This window comes from Biomphalaria glabrata, chromosome 2, assembly GCF_947242115.1.
Source record: "Biomphalaria glabrata chromosome 2, xgBioGlab47.1, whole genome shotgun sequence".
In the NCBI taxonomy this organism is placed as follows: domain Eukaryota; kingdom Metazoa; phylum Mollusca; class Gastropoda; family Planorbidae; genus Biomphalaria; species Biomphalaria glabrata.
Window position 1 is genome coordinate 16,968,213 of NC_074712.1, and position 21,566 is coordinate 16,989,778.

General features: G+C 34.1%; 1 protein-coding gene across 5 annotated transcripts in view; it reads left to right on the top strand.

The window, feature by feature from the left end:
• LOC106052551 (uncharacterized) overlaps positions 1 to 21,349 on the top strand; it is a 43,894-nt gene extending 22,545 nt beyond the window's left edge. For 4 of the 5 annotated variants that reach the window (XM_013207953.2, XM_056019439.1, XM_013207950.2 and 1 more), the window contains exons 2-12: positions 2,809 to 2,941; positions 4,672 to 4,770; positions 5,136 to 5,190; positions 5,800 to 5,891; positions 7,124 to 7,244; positions 8,021 to 8,087; positions 8,208 to 8,235; positions 9,308 to 9,476; positions 10,052 to 10,184; positions 10,533 to 11,410; positions 13,819 to 21,349. In XM_013207953.2, coding sequence (XP_013063407.2) covers positions 2,875 to 2,941; positions 4,672 to 4,770; positions 5,136 to 5,190; positions 5,800 to 5,891; positions 7,124 to 7,244; positions 8,021 to 8,087; positions 8,208 to 8,235; positions 9,308 to 9,476; positions 10,052 to 10,184; positions 10,533 to 11,410; positions 13,819 to 13,906 — 1,797 coding nt within the window. In that variant the 5' untranslated portion in view covers positions 2,809 to 2,874 and the 3' untranslated portion in view covers positions 13,907 to 21,349. The remainder of the gene's footprint in view (positions 1 to 2,808; positions 2,942 to 4,671; positions 4,771 to 5,135; positions 5,191 to 5,799; positions 5,892 to 7,123; positions 7,245 to 8,020; positions 8,088 to 8,207; positions 8,236 to 9,307; positions 9,477 to 10,051; positions 10,185 to 10,532; positions 11,411 to 13,818) is intronic. The other variant, XR_008776448.1, reaches the window with a different exon arrangement.
• The last annotated feature ends 217 nt before the right edge of the window (positions 21,350 to 21,566 follow it).

Genomic DNA, 21,566 nt, shown 5'->3' on the forward strand with positions numbered 1-21,566 from the left:
TCACTTAGCATACACAGCGTATTGTCGAGCAGAGTGTATGACTGTGCTTCCGTGAGTAAGAACAACGGACAGGGCGTCACCATCTTTAGTTATTCCAATATTCACAAAGAAAGCTTACAGCAATCTTGTGAAGTTCGTGAGCAATACTTTTGTCGATTTTTCCAAAAATATGCAACTGATAGAAATAAACAGTTATCTGATGCAGGAATTTCGACTACATTGAAAGACCTGTTGACTCCTATATGTGAAGCGGTGGCCATAGTTAGGAAACAACAGGCAATACAAAGGGGCAAAATTAAAACAAAGCTACAGAAAAAACATGCAAATATTTTAATGACAACGGATATTGACATGTGTAAAAAATACACACATAAATGTAGTCAAATATAGAATGTATAAAGAGAAAGGTTATTTGTTCCCCCCACCCCTCCTTTTTTTTTCTGAGCTGTGCTCACTGTTACCACGAAAGTTACGACTTGCAGTAATTAAAGAGTTATCTTTCCATGACTTTTCATGGTGTTCCGCGAAGAGAATTATATATATATATTATATATATATATATAGGTAATTTGTTTGACATGATTTGGATGTTCCTTCAGATTTTAAAGATAATTGCATCTTAGTCCTAGCCCATACTTCCTTCAGGACAATGCTAATGGCAGATGGCAGGACTCGAGCCCTTGACCTTTGAGATCACAGAATGACAGTCCAGAAAGATACAAAGATAAAGGCACATATCTCATTCTGTATCATTTGCTAGGACTCGTTCGTACCAGTACTCTCTTTCCCTAGTGCCATTAGAGCATAGCCAAGAAATGTCCTGCTTAAATCAGCCAGGAAAACCAATGACTTGGACTTAGCAGAGTTTAAGTCTCTAATTAACATGCATGACTAGGTCAACAAGGATATGTATAAGACGCAATTATGCTGTCTTGAAGGAACATCTGTAATTTATAAGATGAAATCAGATGTACTTTTGTTAGACACCAAAACTTCAGTGGATTGATTAACTTAGTAACAAAAGGTAACTGTCAGGTCCAGACAACTGCCTCCTTCTGGTTAACTAATAGCTCATCACCTCTAATAGAGCTTATAGTTTTTATAACTCAAGTGATACTGCAGTCTTCTAAAGTCTACTTTTAGTACAATGCTTATATTAACTCACTCTGTATGTTTCTTGCATGTTTGGATTTTCACAATTGATTTTTCGCCACTTTTACTCATCCACTTGTTATAAAATTTTGCTCACAAGCTCATGTTCGATGACAACATATGAATCAATTAAAAAATAAAACACTTATTTAATCGATTAATAGCAATTAATTGTTTTTATATAGAAGGGGAGAGAAATAGGTGATTAGAATTGAAAAGATAGCTAAAGCAAAAAAAAAAAAATACAATTTAGTGCAAAGATTAAATCAAAATCTACATGTATATTAATAAATAATAAAGAAAACTATGCAATGGATTTGGTAATTGACATTATTTATATTACCAATTTCCTAAAAGATTTTTTCCTTAATCTAAGTTTTTTTGTTTTTTTTTTAAATATATATAAAATGAATCATTATAATACATTTAATCTAGTTAAAAGTAACTGAATCAAATTCATCATTAAATAATGAGGAACAAATTATAGGCATTGAAACTACTTTTAGCAGCCCACTTTGGGAAAAGCCATAAAAAATTAAAAAGTCCTTTGGGAAATTCTGCTCAAAATAGGTCTAGCCCTAATTTAAAAAAATTAAGTATTTGATATTTTTTTTACATCTTAGACATACACCATTTTCAAAACCAGGTTAAAAAGTCTAGTATATGGCTCCTTCTGCCTTGGCAGACAATGGATGCACTCACATGAGTCACTGGTTTTGGTTTCGTCTTGAGATGTGGCAGATTCTATTTTGCCACAGTTCTTGCATGTGTATGCTACTGTTTTAGGACTAGCCGATAGGGCAGCTTTCTTTTTCTTGACTAAAGGCACTTTATTTCTTTTGCTTTCAGCGAGGATCACACCAGCATGCACAGTCTGTCTCTATGCACTTTAGTCTTGGGCTATTACCTCCCACATAATTTTGTTGATGCTTGTGGTTCTCATGTCTCACTTGCAGACATCTCTGTAGGTAGACTTGGGTCTGACTCCCTCCACAAGCTCAGCATATAAAATATCTTTCGAGTTTCTACCATCTGGCATGTAGGTGACATATCCGAGTCAGTGTAGTCTTCTCTGTGTCAGGGGAGCATAGATGCTGTGCATATTGGCCAATTTCAAAACTTCCTGATTGGAGACATGATCCCTCCAGGAGATGCACATTATGCATCTCAGACAGCACAAATGGAAACTATTCAATCTGTGCTCTCGGTACATGTATGTTGACCAGCTCTTACTGCCAAAAAGTCAATAATATTAATATACCTGGTACTACATTAATAAATCAGGGTGGCCTGCAAATTTTCTGTCCTAACAATGAAACATGTAGTTTTTTTCTTCAGATAAGTTTTTCCCTTACATCCCCTCCTTTTAGATCTATGCAATTGTCTCAATAATACTCCCACATCTCCTAAGCATCCATTTGGCATTTTTCTCCATGAAATAGTTATTTACTTAGAGGTGATGGCATAATCATTGGATGAAAATCTCAGCCCTCAGAACAAAAATGTTACTTTATGAAAGGCGCTAAATACTTTTACTACAATAGTATTAGGCAAACACTTACTTAGTTCTGAAACTGAAGCATCACAGGGCAAGATACTTGTTTGATTTGTTGTGTTTAGTTTGCAATAGCCAGCAGTATTCTCATGTGTCTGTAGGTTACCATGGAACAAGGGGTGAGGCACGCTGTGAGAGGTAAATCAAGTACTTAATGCTTCCCCAAGATGGGGCTAGCTGCCTTGGTTTGTCTGACCTTATTTCTGCATGGGTCATGGGCACTGACCTCACCAGGTGAGTCTAAATATGCATCTCTCCTTCCCAATACTTCCATGTATCATCAGACCAAAATATATGTCTTTACCTAATTTAGAACATACTGATAAGACATGCCTGCTAAAGAAATCAGATCCCAGTGTGTGTGTGTTGTGAGTGTATAGTGTGAGGGAATGTAAAGGAAGTCTTATGTATTCTTGTATGTGTGCACAGTCAGCTTTGTTTCTATTAATCAATGTGAGGCACAGAACTAGGATCTTCTTCTTTTGTCTTGCTTGGACACTTAGCATACCTATTGATTTGTTTATCTATTGTCATGAACATCTTAAATTTCCTCCAGTTTCCAGGGAGAAAGAGAAACTGAAAAAAAAAGTTAAATCTGTAGTTCTTTTATTTTTCAAAAATTCCTTAAAGGCTAATACAGTACATAAACAAAGAAGTATGCCTGAAGGAATCAAACACACAAGGAAGAAATTAACTCTAATGATAAGCCAAGAATTAAATGTGTGAAAAGTGTAACCACACAGAATTTCTAGACCTAATAGCTCCAAACAGGACCCTCTTGATTCATAATAATGTGTCCTCTACACCAAGTCCCATAGGACCCAACATTCTAAAGTCTGGGGCTGCCATTGAATACACATCTTTTTTTTTTCTTGCCCTGCTACATGCTAGTGATCATTCATATCATTTTTATTTCTTGGGGCTGCAGTCAAATATCTAAATATTGAAACTTACTATTTTTTAAAATTCTTGTATTACTTCTTTATGTTTATTTAGCATATTCATATATATATATATATATATATATAAACTTTTGATAATAATTTTTATAAAATATGTTATCAAAACCTTAATTTTTTAAAATTCTTAAACATATTTCTAGTGTCCTTTATGAGTTATAAGATTTTATTTCATTTAAATAACTCTACAAAACAGGCACAAATAAAAAATAAAAAACAAAATCTACAATAAAAATGAATTGAAAAAGAAATGTTAAAATCCTGTCTAAATTGATAAATCAAAGAGACTAAAAGACCATACACCACACGTTTCTTCTCATCTACTCCAATACTTCTCAAAATGTTCTTTACTGTCCACTGTAGACGGCCCCCATTCCACACCCCCACCTCTCCTCACCAAAACAACTATGACAAAGGGTTGCTGTCAAAATGGGGCTGTGTAGCTGCTAGCTATTGTTCTGCTGTGTGCAACTAATGTCTTATTGTTGACCTGGCAAATAAAGTGGAAAAACATGTCAGGGTCTATTGTCAGTGTGTGACACTTGGTTGAAAGTACATTTCTATAGAAGAAACGGCTACTAGGATTCATCTTCAACCCTCTCTTAATTTCATTTCATTAATTTGGTGATTTGGTAAGGTCAGATTAAATTTGTATAAAATGAAATAAAGACTTATGAAAAATAGTCTACATAGCTGCTTCGTTCTTCATGTTTGGTCACCCTTACTGTGTTGATGTGAACTTTGTTATTGTTTTAGCAAACATTTTAACCATTTGCTTTATAGATATAGTGCAAATATTGAAATTCATATTCATAACACACCATTTTTTTTTCACTTTCATGTATGAAGTGAATGAAATATACCTCCCCCCCTTTTTTTTTTCCAGTGCTGCAAAGATCAAAACACATTGAGCCTGCTAAAATGTTTTCATGTTGTTTTGGCTATACATAGTTATTAGAGTTTATCTTAAATCATTTCACTTGAACTTGTTTTATTTGTGCACAGATAGTTGCAGTTGTGGCTGGTCAGCACAATGTAGTGGTGGGAACTGTTCATGTCCAGCTGAGCTAGTCCTCCACTCAGATGGCAGAAACTGTAGAAATGGTAAAGAATCCACTTCTTCTCTTTCAGAATACAGACTTTAAGTTATTTTATTTATTATGAAGCTTTTATAGTTATAGCAATGAGAACTTTTTTTTTTTCATTATCATAGGTGTCACACATCTTGTTAATCACTTCTGATATTGCTCTCACTGCAATCATTAGGGTATTAACTTAAAAAAGCAGTCTTCATTACTTTATGCTGTACACCTAACTTAGGGTTTTATTTCTTTTTTATTTAGTTTCCTGTCTCAGTGCATACATGTAAATGTTCAGTTAGCAGTGTTCTCTCTTCTTTTTATCAGTCCTCTTTATCTCTAATTAATATTTTAAATTCGACTAAGTCTCTGTGTTTGTGTTTTGTCCAGCTTCATGTACTGACGCAGGATGTTTACAGTGTGACCAACCTGACCACTGTATTAGGTATTTCTTTTTCTTTTGTATTTTTGTTATTTTGTTTTGCTTAATTACAAAACACACTGCTAAGATACAATGATTGGCAAAGTTTTTATTGACCCAATTAAGAACTGGGGGCTGAGTTCAAAAGTTGTGAATCTCACAATCTCAGGGGGTGTTGTTGTTTTTTTTTAACAGTTCTCTCAATGATGCACATAATCATTACAGTTTTCTGCAAGCTATAGCTCTTTAAAAAAAAAAAAAGAATCTAAAGTTAAATAAGAAGTTCAAATCTGTCAAGTTGATGAGGTTTTGTCACGTTGGAATCTATTAGAATCTCGTTTGTAAAATTAAAGTGACGTTGTGAAAAAAAACAACAACTTCTCATTTAGCTTTGATATGACCTGCATATCATGGCCCTACAGTTGTGAAGATTGTTCATGCATATATAAATGACACAAGAAATTATTAGACCCTGTTTTGTTCATTTTTAGATTATTATTTCCCAACTTTACATTTTGATATTGCTACAGTTTGGTTTCATGATATTTGTAAATTGAAGTTGATGTTTTGAAGCATTCACCAGTCTTCATTGAGGTAACATTATCTGATTTATATCATGCTTTGACTCTATAGATGTGCTGTTTTCATATCTCAGTCAAGTGGCAGCTGTTCAAATCTTTGTGCTGGGTTAGCAGAGCTGCAGGGAGATAATCTTGTCTGTACAGGTTGGTCTTTTAACTCTTTGGTCAAAAATTAGCTTTAAAAAAAAACAACAAAAATTAACAAAAAATAATGACATTGATGTGCACTTGGTTTATTGACCATTTAAGGACAAAAAATCTAAATAGTACAATGTCCTTTTATATGCTTGCAGAACTTAGGGTTAGGGTTACAGAGTTCACACATTTATACTTTTCACTAAAATTAAATGAATAGTTTTTATTTCAAACTTATTTATAATGTAAGTAGCTGCAGATGATTGCATAATATAATATATACTCAGAAAGACACAAAGATAAAGGCAAATTCCTCGTTCCATATGCTAGGACAAATTTGTACAAATGCTACTTCTTCCTTAGTGCTATTAGAGCATGGAATGGATTGCCTGAGCCAGCCAGGAAAACCAGTGACTTGGCAGAATTTAGGTCATTGATTAATATGCATGACTAAATGCATGACGTGTAGGACGTAATCATCTTTTTTGAAGTAACGTCTGTATTATATAAGATAAGATAAACCAGCTCTATTGTTAAAAGGTTCTGTGAAAAAATTCAAGTTCATAACATTAAGCTAATTCACAAAAGTAATTTTATACTTTTTAGATTTGATACATCAATCATACCTAAGCAACAGTAGCCTGCAACTCTTTATTTTTTATGTAATTTATGAGCCACCAAACATAAGCTTCTTGTACTTCTTGTCTTTAGTCCTTGGAGATATAGTGCTACTATTTCTTAATGGTTGTGATGGAAGAAATATGTGGCTCATTTTTAAAGGAAAGAATATATAAAGAAAATACTTCTTCAGTACTGTCTTAATAACTACAAATATATTTCTAATAGAAATGTTTGGTTTTAGTTAAACTATCAAGTGTGATCATGTACTGCTTACAAATTATTTGGAAGTTTCATGGCATAAGTAATAGATTGCTTGGAGACTTAGTCGATGGTCCTGGGTTAAGTTCTATATAACAGGAATTTTAATTAGGATGATGGACAGAGTCCTGCTCTAATAAGTAACTTAATCTTTAGATGAAAGTAATGTTCTTAAGAAGTTTGATAATTTTTTAAATCCTTACAGTGACCTGGTCATTCTACTTCACTTGATCTTAATATCATATTACTTTACATACAATGATTGTGTTATGTTAAAAATAAATTCAAAACAATTGCCTGTTATTAGCAAACTATAGACGAAGCTAAGAGTGTCTATGTTAGTCTTGTAATTATCTTTACAGAGAATGAAGAAGAAAACACTAAGGTCAACATAATTATTGCTGTATTTGCTGGGGCTGGTGCTGGACTGTTTATTTGTTGCATGTTCTTTGGGATATTCTGTTTATGTCTGCGTAAAAAGAGGTGAGACTTTTTGTTTGTATTTATTCACTTCACCTTTTACCTGTCCTTAGTCTGTTGGATCATAGGGGCACCACACATGATTTGTTGACCATCTCTCTCCATTCCTTCCTATTTCTTGCCAGGATTAGCATCTCTTTCATTGACAGGCTTGCCCATTCCTTGATGTTATCCTTGCATTATTTCCTTGGTTTGCCTCTCCTTCCTTTTCCGCACTGTTCCCTGCAGTAAATTTTATCTGAGCTCTGGGGATCTTGTGATTTGATCATATAGTCTAAATACTAGTGTTGTGAAGGTCCTCATTGAGCAAATTGCCATTGTAATCCTGTTTAGGATTTCATTTCTTAATTTCAGGTGTAAAAAGAAAATCTCAATAGCAAACGTAATGTTCTTGATCCAGTCTTGTAATGAATAAATAACTAAATTTTCTATCAATCACTGTGATAGTAGTGGAGATCCACTGTTGTTTGACAACTTTGATTTGTGATAAACCACAGTAGAGTTTTCAGACTTTGCATTAAAAAACCCAGACAATATTATTAATGATTACATTAGTTGTGTAAGATATTTACTTGAGCTATGGAGGAATCTCAAATTATTACAATAACCAAATCATTTGGTTAAAGGAAATAACTAGAATAATATCTGATTATCATTGGTAGATTATTTTTTTTTTTTAAAGAATTTCTGTAATCATACAAAATTTCTGAGATACAAAATTGATATTTCGGACAAAGCTGAACTGTGTATTTGAAATGTAATATTTTTACTACTTTCAGAAAAAACATCAATTTACAAACAAAAAACTATGCAGATAGACAGATGGAGACTGGGAATATCAAACAGGTAAATAAATAAACTATGAATTTCAAAAGATATTTTCTGACTTTAACAATCATTTAGATAAACTTACAAGTTAGGGACTTATTTCTTGGGGTAACTGTTGTCATTTTTTTTCCTTTTCAGTTTTCCATGTATGACAACTCTGGATTTGGTAAGTAGGTTTTTTTTACAATTTATCTTATCAGGCTGCAAATTCTTCACAAAAAAAGTTTTTAAACAAAAACCTTGAACAGTTTTCCTAGAAATTTGAAAATGTTTATCTTTGGGAAAAGAATTACTAGCTTATTGGCCACAATGGGAAAACTCTAGTTCGAACATTATAATTTTTCAAAATATTATCTTAAGTTACATTTGGTCTTGTTGACAATCTTTATCTTGAACAGAGCAGGTATTCTCGCTTGTTTTCATTAAAGAGTTAAATATTGACGTTCTGGAACATTTTCATTTCGAAAACCATCTTCTGGATCTGTAGACTACGATTAGAATTTTATATACTCTGGTAGATTTCAACATTCGCTTAACCAGGATTTATGTTTGGAGTGGGGAGGGGGGAGGCAATGAAACGAGTAGGGTAAAACTGCATAAAAGAATAAGAAATGAATGTATCTCTCATTGATGAAGAGTAATTCCATAGACAAAGCTAGTTTACTTATTTTTGAAGAGCATCAACATTGGCAATAATGATGGCAATGGCATCACAATCTGTATTTTCTAATGCGCCTTCCACTAAGATTAATCACCTTATTTTTTCCCTGCTGAGCCAAGCACCTATTTAGAGATTGTTTGATTAGATCCAGATTCCTAATCAAAATAAGAAAGCCTGTATCTCCACCAAGAATTGAATCTGCAATCTTCAAATCTCTGTCAAATCACCTAACCTCTCCACCCCGACATCTCCTTTAGATCCAGTAGATTAGTGAAAAAGTAAAAGAACCCCTTACAAACCTTGTGGTCTATAGGGCAGATGATGTTTCTATCATTGACAGTTTATAAGGGTGTCATCTTGCCCATCACAGTGAACAATCACCTTTACTTTCCCCAACTAAATGTCAGGTACACATTAGAGTTTGACTTAGGAGCTTCCTAAAAATACTAAAGCTCAAAATCTCAGTCTTCACCGAGATTCAAACCAGGGACCCCCAGCCAAGCAATTTACCACTCAGACTTTCACCCTTGTTCAATATGAAGTGATTTATAAATATTTTTCTTTCTAAACTTTCTAGAACCTGAGAGTCCAACATTTTCAGGTGCAGGAAAAATTGATCCTTTGGACTACGTTTCTGAACTGGACAGGCTTAGGCTCCACACTGAGTCTCTGATGACTTTATTAGGTCAGCTGAGAGCCAAAGCTAAAGCCATGAGCCCCAATGATCCCAGAGTGCCCACTTACAAGTAAGTCATGCCCATTTTTACAAAGCTTATATCAGCTTGCTGTCAGTCTGTCTGTCTGCCTGGTATGAATTATGAACATGTATTTTCCTTTTATTTATATTCTCGTATCAAGTTGAAACTTTGCACAATTATTCATTGTTCCTAACAAAATATGAATCAGTCAAAAATGTACCAATTATATAATTAAATAGTGGTAATTAATTAATTGTGTTTGATATTGAAAAGAGAAATAAATATTACAGTATTGATAAATATGGTTGTAAAGGTAGAGTTCTTCCTCCTTGATAAGATTTTTTTTTTAAAATTTAGCTCGTTTCTTCTTCATTAGATTTCACACAAACAAATGCTGAATTTGTTTAAACTTGATGTTACTGGAGGAAAAATAGTAGCAAATATGTTTTCTTTAAAAAAATAAACTTGTTACTATTGTTTTCCATTTCCTAATTGATTATAATTGAGCCTAGTTATTAGACTAACTGTTCATCTTGGCCTATTTCTCCCTAAAATGTTGCCTGCTTTAAAATAAGTTTTACCTCTAAATTATTCATATTTTACATTTCTTGAAAATTTTTCAGAGCCATGATTCATCGATTACTTCGTGTGCTAGCATTACTTCATAAGAAAGATCCAGTTGTCAGTATTCCTTCCGATGCCATGTCTCTCATCCAATGGGCCTACCAGATGTTGGAGGACTCCAGGGAACAGCAGGTAGGGTCGGAGCTATATTAAGAGTTGGTAAAGTGCTTGTTACTTTGGAACTCTTCACAGCATAAACTGTAATTCAATTCCAAGCAATCAATGGTTGCAGCGCTTTAAACAAAAATTATTGTGAAATAATGTGTTCAACAGAATAACAATTAACTCTCTTCATTTCTGATATTTTTTGGCAGTAGTTCCCAATGTAGTTCCACTTCTTACTATGTACAATAAAAGTGATAGGAGTATTTGTGTTTTTTTTTTTTTTTTTTTTTTAAGATAAAAGCTTGTTTCAGTGAAATATAAATAAATTCTTTGTAATCTAATTAAAAGTATTATGCCTGTTATTTTTCCTCTTAGATATCTGCCTCGGACATTGATGGACATGATGTTGTCATTGCTCAAATATCTTCTGTTGACGTTGATTCCCTGGATGCAGTAAGCCCTGTTTATATGACACCAGAGAGCAGTCACATGGAATTACCTCTGACCTCTGGGAAACCTCTGAACTCTAACATGCCACTCAACTCTGCTGTGCCTGTGACCTCACCTTACAGTACTTGCCAGGTTCCACAGACCTCAGAGAAGCAGCAACTCACCAACACATTGGGACGCAAGTCTGGGTTTGCCACCATCAACCGAGCCACCTCAGTGACTAATGCTGCACTGCTGAGCTCCATCGAAGCCGATGAGAAGAAGTTTGGCATTCACTCGGAGAACACAGGTACCCAACCTGCCTCTCCTCCCAGCTCCTCTGGCTTCTCTCTGGAAGATCTGCAGATATTTTTAATTAATGCTCCTGTGGCTAGCACTCTTGGGAATCAGCCAGATATCATCAGTGGGTACAATACATTGCCCAACTTAGGAAAGAGAAATGCCTCAAACAAGACCAACAGACATTCTTTTTCTAAAGACAAAGTGGAGGCTAATGGCAGCATTTATTCCAACCCCCAAAAACTAAATATGTTCAATCCAGTGCAGCCTCCAGCCACTCAGAAGAAAAACATCATCACCAATGCAAAGACTGCTTCACTGGGCCGAAAGGCAGGAGCTAATTATTCTGTCCCAAGTATAGGCTACTTTGCTAATGGCCATTATTATGACCCAAATCCCATGCCTATAGTGGAACCTGAAATTTATGCTCCAGGGAGTACTTACAGTGACCGTAGCAATGTCATGTCCACATTTTTAGGGGATTTGCCACACTCCATATCCAGTAGTGATGAGTCGGATTTTGGGTAAGTTTCATTATCAGTTTTTGTCAATTTTTTTAGCCATAGAATATCTACTCTTGGTACTTTACAAACAACAGGTTCTGCACATTAATAGAAAGTTTGTCATTCTCTAGCATGTTTAAGATTTTTCTTTTCATTATGTATTCATCATTAGTTTTTGTTTCAATTTTTTTACGATGCTTGTTCTTTCTTAAATGTGTTCACTGACAGCTAAATGGTACTTCTCATAGATTATTCAGTATTGTGACAGGTGGGGAAATGTGATGTGTGTTTGGCGCGTTTTAATGTCTAGGGGATGATTATTTTTAAAGCTATCACACACCAACCTATCAGCATATGAATCGGGAGCAGACACGCAACGAGACAAAGCAATGAAATATAGATACAAAAGTTAAAAATGAAGAATATTTATTTACATAAATGTACATATAAGAATAAAAAGGGGGAGGGTTTGCATCTATCTCTAAATATTACTAGATTTAATCATCACTCTTGCACCTAATAAGAGTATGTCACTTTGTCCTCTGACTTAGCTGGTTGTCCTGTTGATGTCGCAGCTGGCTGTGTCCTGGCTTGAGGTTCTGCAGCTGGAGATGGAGCTCTGGCGGATAGAGGGACGCCGGTGATATAGTTCTTGTGGAGTCTCAATCCCCAAAATCTAATATCTGTAGTGGGCACAGTAGGGCGGGTGGCCAGCTACCGTGGGCACAAGGTTACTGCGGGCAGAGCGGATCTGCCGTGGGCAGCGTAGTTGACAGGATATGTCCAGTGAGTTGCAGAGGGTTGGCGTAGCTATGACGTCTCACACAGATCTGAATCTATAGGGACGTCGCACCTAATAGCTTGACAGGTGGGCTGTCGAATAGGCGGGCAATGCCGATAGCGCCAAGTGGTAGAGTTGAGTAGATCTCAGTAGGCAAGTGCAGTGCCGAATAGCACTAAGCACAGATGCAGGTAAATAGATCGTTGATCCAATGAATAAAAAGGCACCTAAATAGGCAGACACCTGAGGGAGGCAGCGGATAAATAAAGACAAGTTAGGACATGTCTCTCATGCATCTTATCGATGCCCTCGACTGAGGTGCATTCGTCAGATTGGTAAAATTGCTTTAGAGCACAATGGGGAGATGATGACAAATGGGATTGGGAAAATAGATGGCTGATAGTAGCAATATAAAAGGTACATAAAAGGGAAAGTAATAATATAAAAATGTACATAAAAGGGGAAATAATAATCTCAAATAAATAACACAGGTGGATAGAGAAAGAGAAGGGGGGGGGGTGAATTGGGCGGTGGTCGGCGACCAAGACAGTTTGTTTACATATGACCGTAGGTCGAGAACAATGGAGCGCGCTTGAATGGAGAGGGTGTCCGTTCAAGCGGCGCAACTCTCGTTAGAGTGAAATGAATACAGGGGAGATAATTCATAACTCTTTTCTAGACGCAGTATTAGTGCGCTAGTAAAATTATCAAGGCTGTCAACCGAGATAAAGGAAATAAAATAAGATGTACAAATATATACATGGTTGCATCAACGATCAATTGAGCAACGTAGCATTAATAGATTAATGCAATACATAAATAAATACATAGGACATGTTTATGTTTTCTACTTGCGCCAGTGAGAAATACACAATGCACTAATTAATGTAAATAAAATAATAGAATACACATGATAATATTCAGTGGAAATAGCACAAAAGTAATTAAGATGGAACTTGTGATTAAGTTCGGCTTACCACCAGGTATTCCTCTAGGAGTGAGAATAAATGATATAGTCCAGACTCCATAGCTCAGCTCGAATGAGAAAGATAGAGTCTGACTCGATTTAATTTACCTTATATACAAAGGCCTGGAAAATGTGGGCGGACACAGGAAATGTCCTAGGCTTAGAATTATCTTACACGTGGGTGAAGTCCGACAAGAGATGGGATTCGCACATTGGGAGGTCAATGGGCATGTTTGTCCTCGTGGTCTCCTAGATCAAAGAGAGACATAGGAGAAAAGGGGGGGGGGAGGAGTGACTTGCATTCCACACAAGGTGGAGTCCACTGCTGCTGTCAGACATCCTGCGATAAGATCAAGGAGTCTGTGTGTATCTTTGCCCCGGTCAAGGGAAGATAAATGAAAGGACGCGCCTTAACTATCTCCAATGTGGTCAACTAAGTCTAGCCTGGAGCGGAAAAGGTGTGGCGGGTGAATAATTTAGGGGTAGGATGGGGAAATAATTAAAATAAAATAAATAAATAATGAAAAATAATAATTAATGCTGTGATAAATTTGAGTGACTCTGACAGCGAGTTTTTTACTTGTCACAAGTATCAAACCTTTTGATTGACTTTGAAGTACAAATGAGAACATATTCAAATTAAAATTCACTGAAAATATTTGAATCTTTTTTTTATTATAGGGACAACCTATCAGAGAACAACAGTGGAGGGGATTTGGAGGTCTTCCCTTTTGACCTGAAAGATGCCACAGAACCTGTTGAAGTTTAGTTCACGTCCACTGTGGTTTGTGATATTCACTTGTAACCATTCTTTCAATGCTTCTGTGTATTAGCCTTGACAGTATCTGTGTATTAGCCTTGACAGTATCTGTGTATTAGCCTTGACAGTATCTGTGTATTAGCCTTGACAGTAACGGCAAAGCATAGATATAGGGAATGAGCCCATTTCTGTTGTCAATAAACTCACAAGGTTTAAAATGACTGTTGGAATGATTCATAAAGTTAGGACTATTCTTGAAAAGCTTACAATGGCCATTAAATTTTATTCTTCAATAGGTATGAAACATTTCCTTTGGTCTGTAGTTTGTTTGAAAAATCTACAAAAATTAAATCATCTGATTATGGAAACCTATGTATAATCATAAAAGCATCAGGAAAATGGAATGGACTATCAAAATGTAATTGAAATAATTTGAGGAAAAAGTATATAATATATACATATATATAAATATTTACAAAAGATTTGTATTCTTATGTCGGCATCTAGAACCAGAATTTTTAATTTGAATTATAAATTTGTAAACAGATTTTAAAATTTGAATTTATAATTTTTTGCATTTATTTGGGCTTTGCTAGATGAAGGAATAGATAGTCTTTAAATATTAGCACAACCTGGTGTAAAATGTGTAAATGTGACAAAGAGCAATAACATTTAGTTTTGAAAATTTGTTTTATATTAGTCAAGATAGTCTACATTAAACAACTATTTATTTATTTATAACAGAAACATTTGTCTCAATGTCCTACAATCATTTCATTGATAACTTGTAGATTTTTCAAACAAATTTTTTTACAAATATTTTTTTCAAATAGTTTGAAAACAACTTTTTCTGTTTGTGAACCATTCCACGCAACATCACATGTTTGATTGTGTTTCTAATCACAGTTCAAAATGTAGGGATTTTATAAAGTAAAAAAAAAAATAGTTAGCAATTGAAATTACTTGTAATAGATTCAAAATTTATTTATTTCTGAATTTATATAATTTAATGTTTTCAAGACATGAATCCATCATCTTCAATGTTTTTAAAAGTTAAATTGGTGGTGAAAATGTGCCTTTGTTAAGTACTATACAATGACTGCAATAGTATTTGTTTATTTATTATATTGACATATATCATTTGACTTTACTGTACTCATAAGTATCATAACTTTAACATCTTGGTAATGTTCCTGTAAGTTGTTTTTTTTTTTATTTGGCTTCTAGAATATGATATCCTCTCCAACTCATTGGCTTCTAGAATATGATATCCTCTCCAACTCATTGGCTTCTAGAATATGATATCCTCTCCAACTCATTGGCTTCTAGAATATGATATCCTCTCCAACTCATTGGCTTCTAGAATATGATATCCTCTCCAACTCATTGGCTTCTAGAATATGATATCCTCTCCAACTCATTGGCTTCTAGAATATGATATCCTCTCCAACTCATTGGCTTCTAGAATATGATATCCTCTCCAACTCATTGGCTTCTAGAATATGATATCCTCTCCAACTCATTGGCTTCTAGAATATGATATCCTCTCCAACTCATTGGCTTCTAGAATATGATATCCTCTCCAACTCATTGGCTTCTAGAATATGATATCCTCTCCAGCTCATTGGCTTCTAGAATATGATATCCTCTCCAACTCATTGGCTTCTAGAATATGATATCCTCTCCAACTCATTGGCTTCTAGAATATGATATCCTCTCCAACTCATTGGCTTCTAGAATATGATATCCTCTCCAACTCATTGGCTTCTAGAATATGATATCCTCTCCAACTCATTGGCTTCTAGAATATGATATCCTCTCCAACTCATTGGCTTCTAGAATATGATATCCTCTCCAACTCATTGGCTTCTAGAATATGATATCCTCTCCAACTCATTGGCTTCTAGAATATGATATCCTCTCCAACTCATTGGCTTCTAGAATATGATATCCTCTCCAACTCATTGGCTTCTAGAATATGATATCCTCTCCAACTCATTGGCTTCTAGAATATGATATCCTCTCCAACTCATTGGCTTCTAGAATATGATATCCTCTCCAGCTCATTGGCTTCTAGAATATGATATCCTCTCCAGCTCATTGGCTTCTAGAATATGATATCCTCTCCAACTCATTGGCTTCTAGAATATGATATCCTCTCCAACTCATTGGCTTCTAGAATATGATATCCTCTCCAACTCATTGGCTTCTAGAATATGATATCCTCTCCAACTCATTGGCTTCTAGAATATGATATCCTCTCCAGCTCATTGGCTTCTAGAATATGATATCCTCTCCAACTCATTGGCTTCTAGAATATGATATCCTCTCCAGCTCATTGGCTTCTAGAATATGATATCCTCTCCAGCTCATTGGCTTCTAGAATATGATATCCTCTCCAACTCATTGGCTTCTAGAATATGATATCCTCTCCAACTCATTGGCTTCTAGAATAGCTCCCTATGATATCAATACATTTAAGTTTTTACAAAAAATGTTGAAATCCAATGCATCACTTACTCATTATTGTGATCAGTTATTTGATTTCAGCACAGAATTAGTTATTATTGTCTTTTCTATATGTAATGTTTATAATGTAAAATAAAGTAAACTATCCTTATCAACATTTTGATAATCTGTAACTTGATTAACAGCAACATTTACCATTTAGGAATGAGATGTGTATGTATATATATTTTTGTAAACAAATATCATATATTTTTCATCTATTGTATTTTTTAAACTTGTAAACTAATGTAAATTTTTTTTTTATTTATCTGAAATCCATTTGAAAAAGTTATTTTTGGAATATGTCATACAGTATTGTTTTTGTTATAATGTCCCTTTTTTAAAGTTGATTATAAGTTAGAAAATAAATAATGTGAAACAAAAAATATTGTCCTATGTAATGGTTGACTTTTTGAATCTGTTAGAATGCCTTTTTTGTATATATTATTCACCTTTTTGACAACTCACATAACATTGAAAATCATAATCCATTAGTTCAATAGTTGGATAATGCATTCTATTTCGTGCAAGAGTTTATCCTAATGTAAAGTCGTTAAGCTTTTTACCTGATGACTCTATTTTAGAATTGCTTTCACTACTCAATTCAAATTGTGTCACCAAAATATGAATAACATATTACCATAATTGTTTACGTAAGTATCATTTCATGGATCATCTTCACATTCTTTAAAATCTTTTTTTTTTAAACTAGTCTTATAATTTTGTTTAATATCAGCATAACATAATGTTTCTTTTTCAATGGATAAAAACTAGGTTTTATATTTTTTTTGGAAAGATTTTGTGTGCGTGTGTATGATTTGATTGATTTATTTCTATGCTGTATATAGAAATAGGGATCCTGCAAAATATTTGAAGTTGACTATTGATCTGTGTTTGTAAATATCTAGGAAGGTTGTTCTTGATGTGGACTCTTGAGACAGGAAAAAGCTGTTTCATTATTTTAGTACAATAACTGTCTTAGGTTTAAATGTCTCAACTTTAAGTTGTGCTGACATGCAGCAGTAGTTCTTACATTTTATTGTAAACTCTCAACAGGAATAGTTTGGAGCATTTCTTCTGTTACGTATTGAATATAAATGATTTCCTGTCACCTGTGTTCGGAAGCCAGCCCAGCTCAAAAATGCTTTCATAAGAACTACAGTAAATATTGACAAACTTGTATAGGACTAAGGTTTAACAAAATATCTAAACACTTACACTAGTTGTAGAATAAAGGATTGCTATATACATGATTTCCTGTCACCTGTGTTCGGAAGCCAGCCCAGCTCAAAAATGCTTTCATAAGAACTATAGTAAATATTGACAAACTTGTATAGGACTAAGGTTTAACAAAATATCTAAACACTTACACTAGTTGTAGAATAAAGGATTGCTATTACTGTACTGTAAAAAAAAATAATACTTTGGTCTTTACCACTTCACATTTAGCCTCTTTAAGATCAGGCTCAAAGCCTCTCTCATGCACATTGTGTTCAGGGCTAGACATTAAATCGACTAATTAAAATGGCGACATCATTGTATTTGTAAGGCCTTCATAATTGTCCCCCCTTTCTTACATCTTGCTGGTTAAAGTGGTTCCTTACAGTTTCCTTTCAGAACATTTGTTTTTGTTTATTTCTTATAGCCAGTGAGGCTTTCAAGTCCCAGGCCAAACTACAGCCCAACATATCTGATGCACTCATACAAAATCCTTGTGGTAATATATGTACACATTGTAGGATAGAGAAGGCAGCTTCACTTATGAATTCCTTTGATTTTGGTTGTTTTTGTTTTTTTCTTGCTTGCATTAGTTATTGATTAGCCAGATCTGAACATGATGGTGAGCTTATGACAGCATTATATGTCATTTGTGCTTTTTTTTTTCAGAATGTGATGGTGAGCTTATAATGAAGTTATAACATTTTATGTGATTTTTTTTTTCAGAAATAAATGTATAATGATGTAGATACTATTTAGTTCATATCTTTTTTTTTTTTCACAATAGTTTTTATAATTTTCAGTTTCTAGTTTATAATTTTCAGCTCTATAAGATGATTCTGTCATTGCAGGTAGTTAAAAGTAATTTGTTGGTGCTGAGACAGTTAATAAATGTATGGCTGCTATGGGAGTTGAACATTGCTCTTACTAGCATTAATGTCACAATGTTCATGTATGAAATTTTATGCTCACCTTTTTTTTTTCCTTTTATTTTGTGTGTGTTATCCATGACAATTTTCAACAATTTGTATGTCTTTCTCTTTTGCTAGTTTGATGTTTACCAGACCAATTGTGAGTGTACATTGTTTTCTGCTAAGATCTTTCTGGTTAAAACCTATGCATTGGTATATAGCTTGGGGCTATGCTTTACAAGCCCTGGTTATTTGAAATCAGTGCTAATTGATCCTCTGTTTCATTAAAAGACTAAGCTCTATACAGTAGATTACAATATACATAAGACAAGTTTGTATCTTTGTAAGGTGCCCTATTGTACATTTTATCATCTGTGATAACAGTGAATACTAACATAGATTGATCTATTTTTTTTACATATTGGTTTGTTTATTATTTGGAATTGAAAATATTTTTTAAAACCTATATTATACTATTGTATGAGTGAATTTTAAAATTTCAATTCATCACTTGTATTTTTTTTCCCCATTAAATGTCATCAAACTATATATATCCCCTTCATCTATGTGTGCAATGTTTATTTGTTATTACACTGGAGCATCTCAAGATCAATTTCATGTCAAGTGAAGTCTGGGTCTTGGTAGCATGCTAGTCTCTATTGTTTTGGACAGGTATGATTTTTTTTTTACAGGTCAGACTGTAAGGCTAGAGCATTTATAAAAGTTGATCAGTTCTAAAGACATTAATGATCCTTCTTTGTTTCATGTTATTTATCTATTTATTCTCCTTGAGGTGTTCTCAAACTGGGTGAAATATCTAAACATTGATTGTGTTCAGTTTAGAACAGTGAGTGAGAATTTTTTATTAGTTGTGCAGTGTTAGAAGACCTTTGTGAAGTTGTTTAATTGAAATGTGAGTTCCTCAAGTTGACAAGGTGTGGAACAGCATTGTCTATTTCATTTTTATATTTTACAAGAGTTTGGATGTGCTCAAATTCACTTTTGTACTGCTATGATGTTGTGTCCTGTCACATGTTTTCTGTGTATAAATCCTCAAATGTTTAGTTTCAAAGTCCCATCAAAAAGTGTCCTGTTCACTGGATCCTCCCAATGTTTTATTACTTCTGAGAGTTGTAGCTGTTCTGTTACTTCTGAGAGTTGTAGCTGTTCTGTTACTTCTGAGAGTCGTAGCCCAAAGTGAGGCTTCTTGGTTTGTTTTCCATCACATAGTTTGCCCAACTATTACTTAGTTCTGTATCGTTGTGTACACAAACTATTCCTAAAGAGAACATTCCAAATGATTTTATTTTCTATTTTGTGTGTGTATAGTTCATTGTGTTTTCACCAGAGGACTGCAAGTACTTGAGTTGATCCTCTTCTAGACTGAAATGTGTTGAAATATCAACATGTTATCTCTACATTCAGAGTTTATGTGCTAGTCCCTAACTACTACACAGTCATGTTTTTGTAAGAACTTACAATTTTAATTTGAGCAGACTTCACAGTGCCACCTCAGTTTTTTTTCCTGTGTTTTTATTGGTTAGACATAATTTTATGTAGAATTATGTTTGTCTTGTAGGAATACAGTTAATTTGAATGTAACTAGACTAGATAGCTGCCTGGTTATGAGGTATGTCCTTTGCATTGTCATCTCTATTGATCCTGGGTTCAAACCCTGTCCGCCACCTTCCTCCGCAGGAAATTTAGACTAGGATGTGATTTTCAATTCTGAAGAAACATGCAACTAAACAGGAATGTGTTTCCTTTTTTAAACATTCTCTACTTAATGTGCATGGCTAGTTCCATACTTTAAGTATTGAATGTTCAAGGTTTTGTAAATAAATATCTATATCTGTGTTGGAACTCAGAAGAGGATGTTGATACTTAAATATACAATCACATTGGATTTTTTTAAAAATAATTTTTTATTTAAATATTATCTTGATTCCACAATGTTAATTATGTCCACTTTGTGAATGTTTCTATTAAGAATGATTACATTCCACAAGTCAAATGTTTCTACTTTATATCTACCAGTGTGTCTGGGACACCTCCATGCACCCAATCAAGGGAAGTAATTGTTTCCCTGTTGTATCTCTAAATTGAAATGGCTATGAAATACTTGGAAAGTGAAGCTCTTATTGTTTGTACTTTCAGACCCTTGTCTATTTCTTGCCAGTAAATCTCAATATGCAAATTGATAGTACATTAATTTATAATTATATAAATATTAATTGAATACTAAAAATATACTGAATACATTGGATGGATGAATAACTGACAAAGTCATGACATTGTAAGTGAATGGAAGAAGCTCCACATTAGATAAATGACTACAACGATTTTATCTTTACATTTTTCAATATGTTCCCAACCTGTTCCTGTTTCATTGCTAGAGCTCATGATCTTCTATCTTGTAGATACTTGGAGAACCAGAAAGTTTTATATCACAAGTTTAATAGTAACTGGCTAACTTGTGATGACATTCTAGTTTGTTGTTTTCCTAACATTCTGCATTAGTGTCTGGACATACCAACTAGATCAGTGGTTCCCAAATTTGTTTTCTGTAACAAAACACTTCTCACATTCTGAGTAGTTAGCTGAAAGTTTGGCTTATTTCACGCGGTGGTCTACTAGTTAATTATTCCAGTAGTTTGTGCGACATTGGGGTTTGTGAACATTGTTTGGGCAACACTGAATTAGATCATTTAATAACTTCTGTCTAAAAGTTGTATTTCCTGTATTGATGCAATAGTAAAGTGTACTTATAAAATGTTGGCTAATACATTAAAGAAAAAACTTTTGTTATGACAAATTTTTTTTTTTTTCCCTATAAAATTTGCTGTCAGTATAAAAACAATGAACTGCTGTTGACTGTGATAATTTTACAAGCTAGAGATTAAGGTTTAGTCTTCCCAGCATGCCAATGTTTATCTCAATACAAGCTCCATGTTGCTATTAAGTAAGGACACACACTCAATAAGCTGATGAAATAGCATGAGCCTGTGTTTATATAGGGTAGTGATATTAGG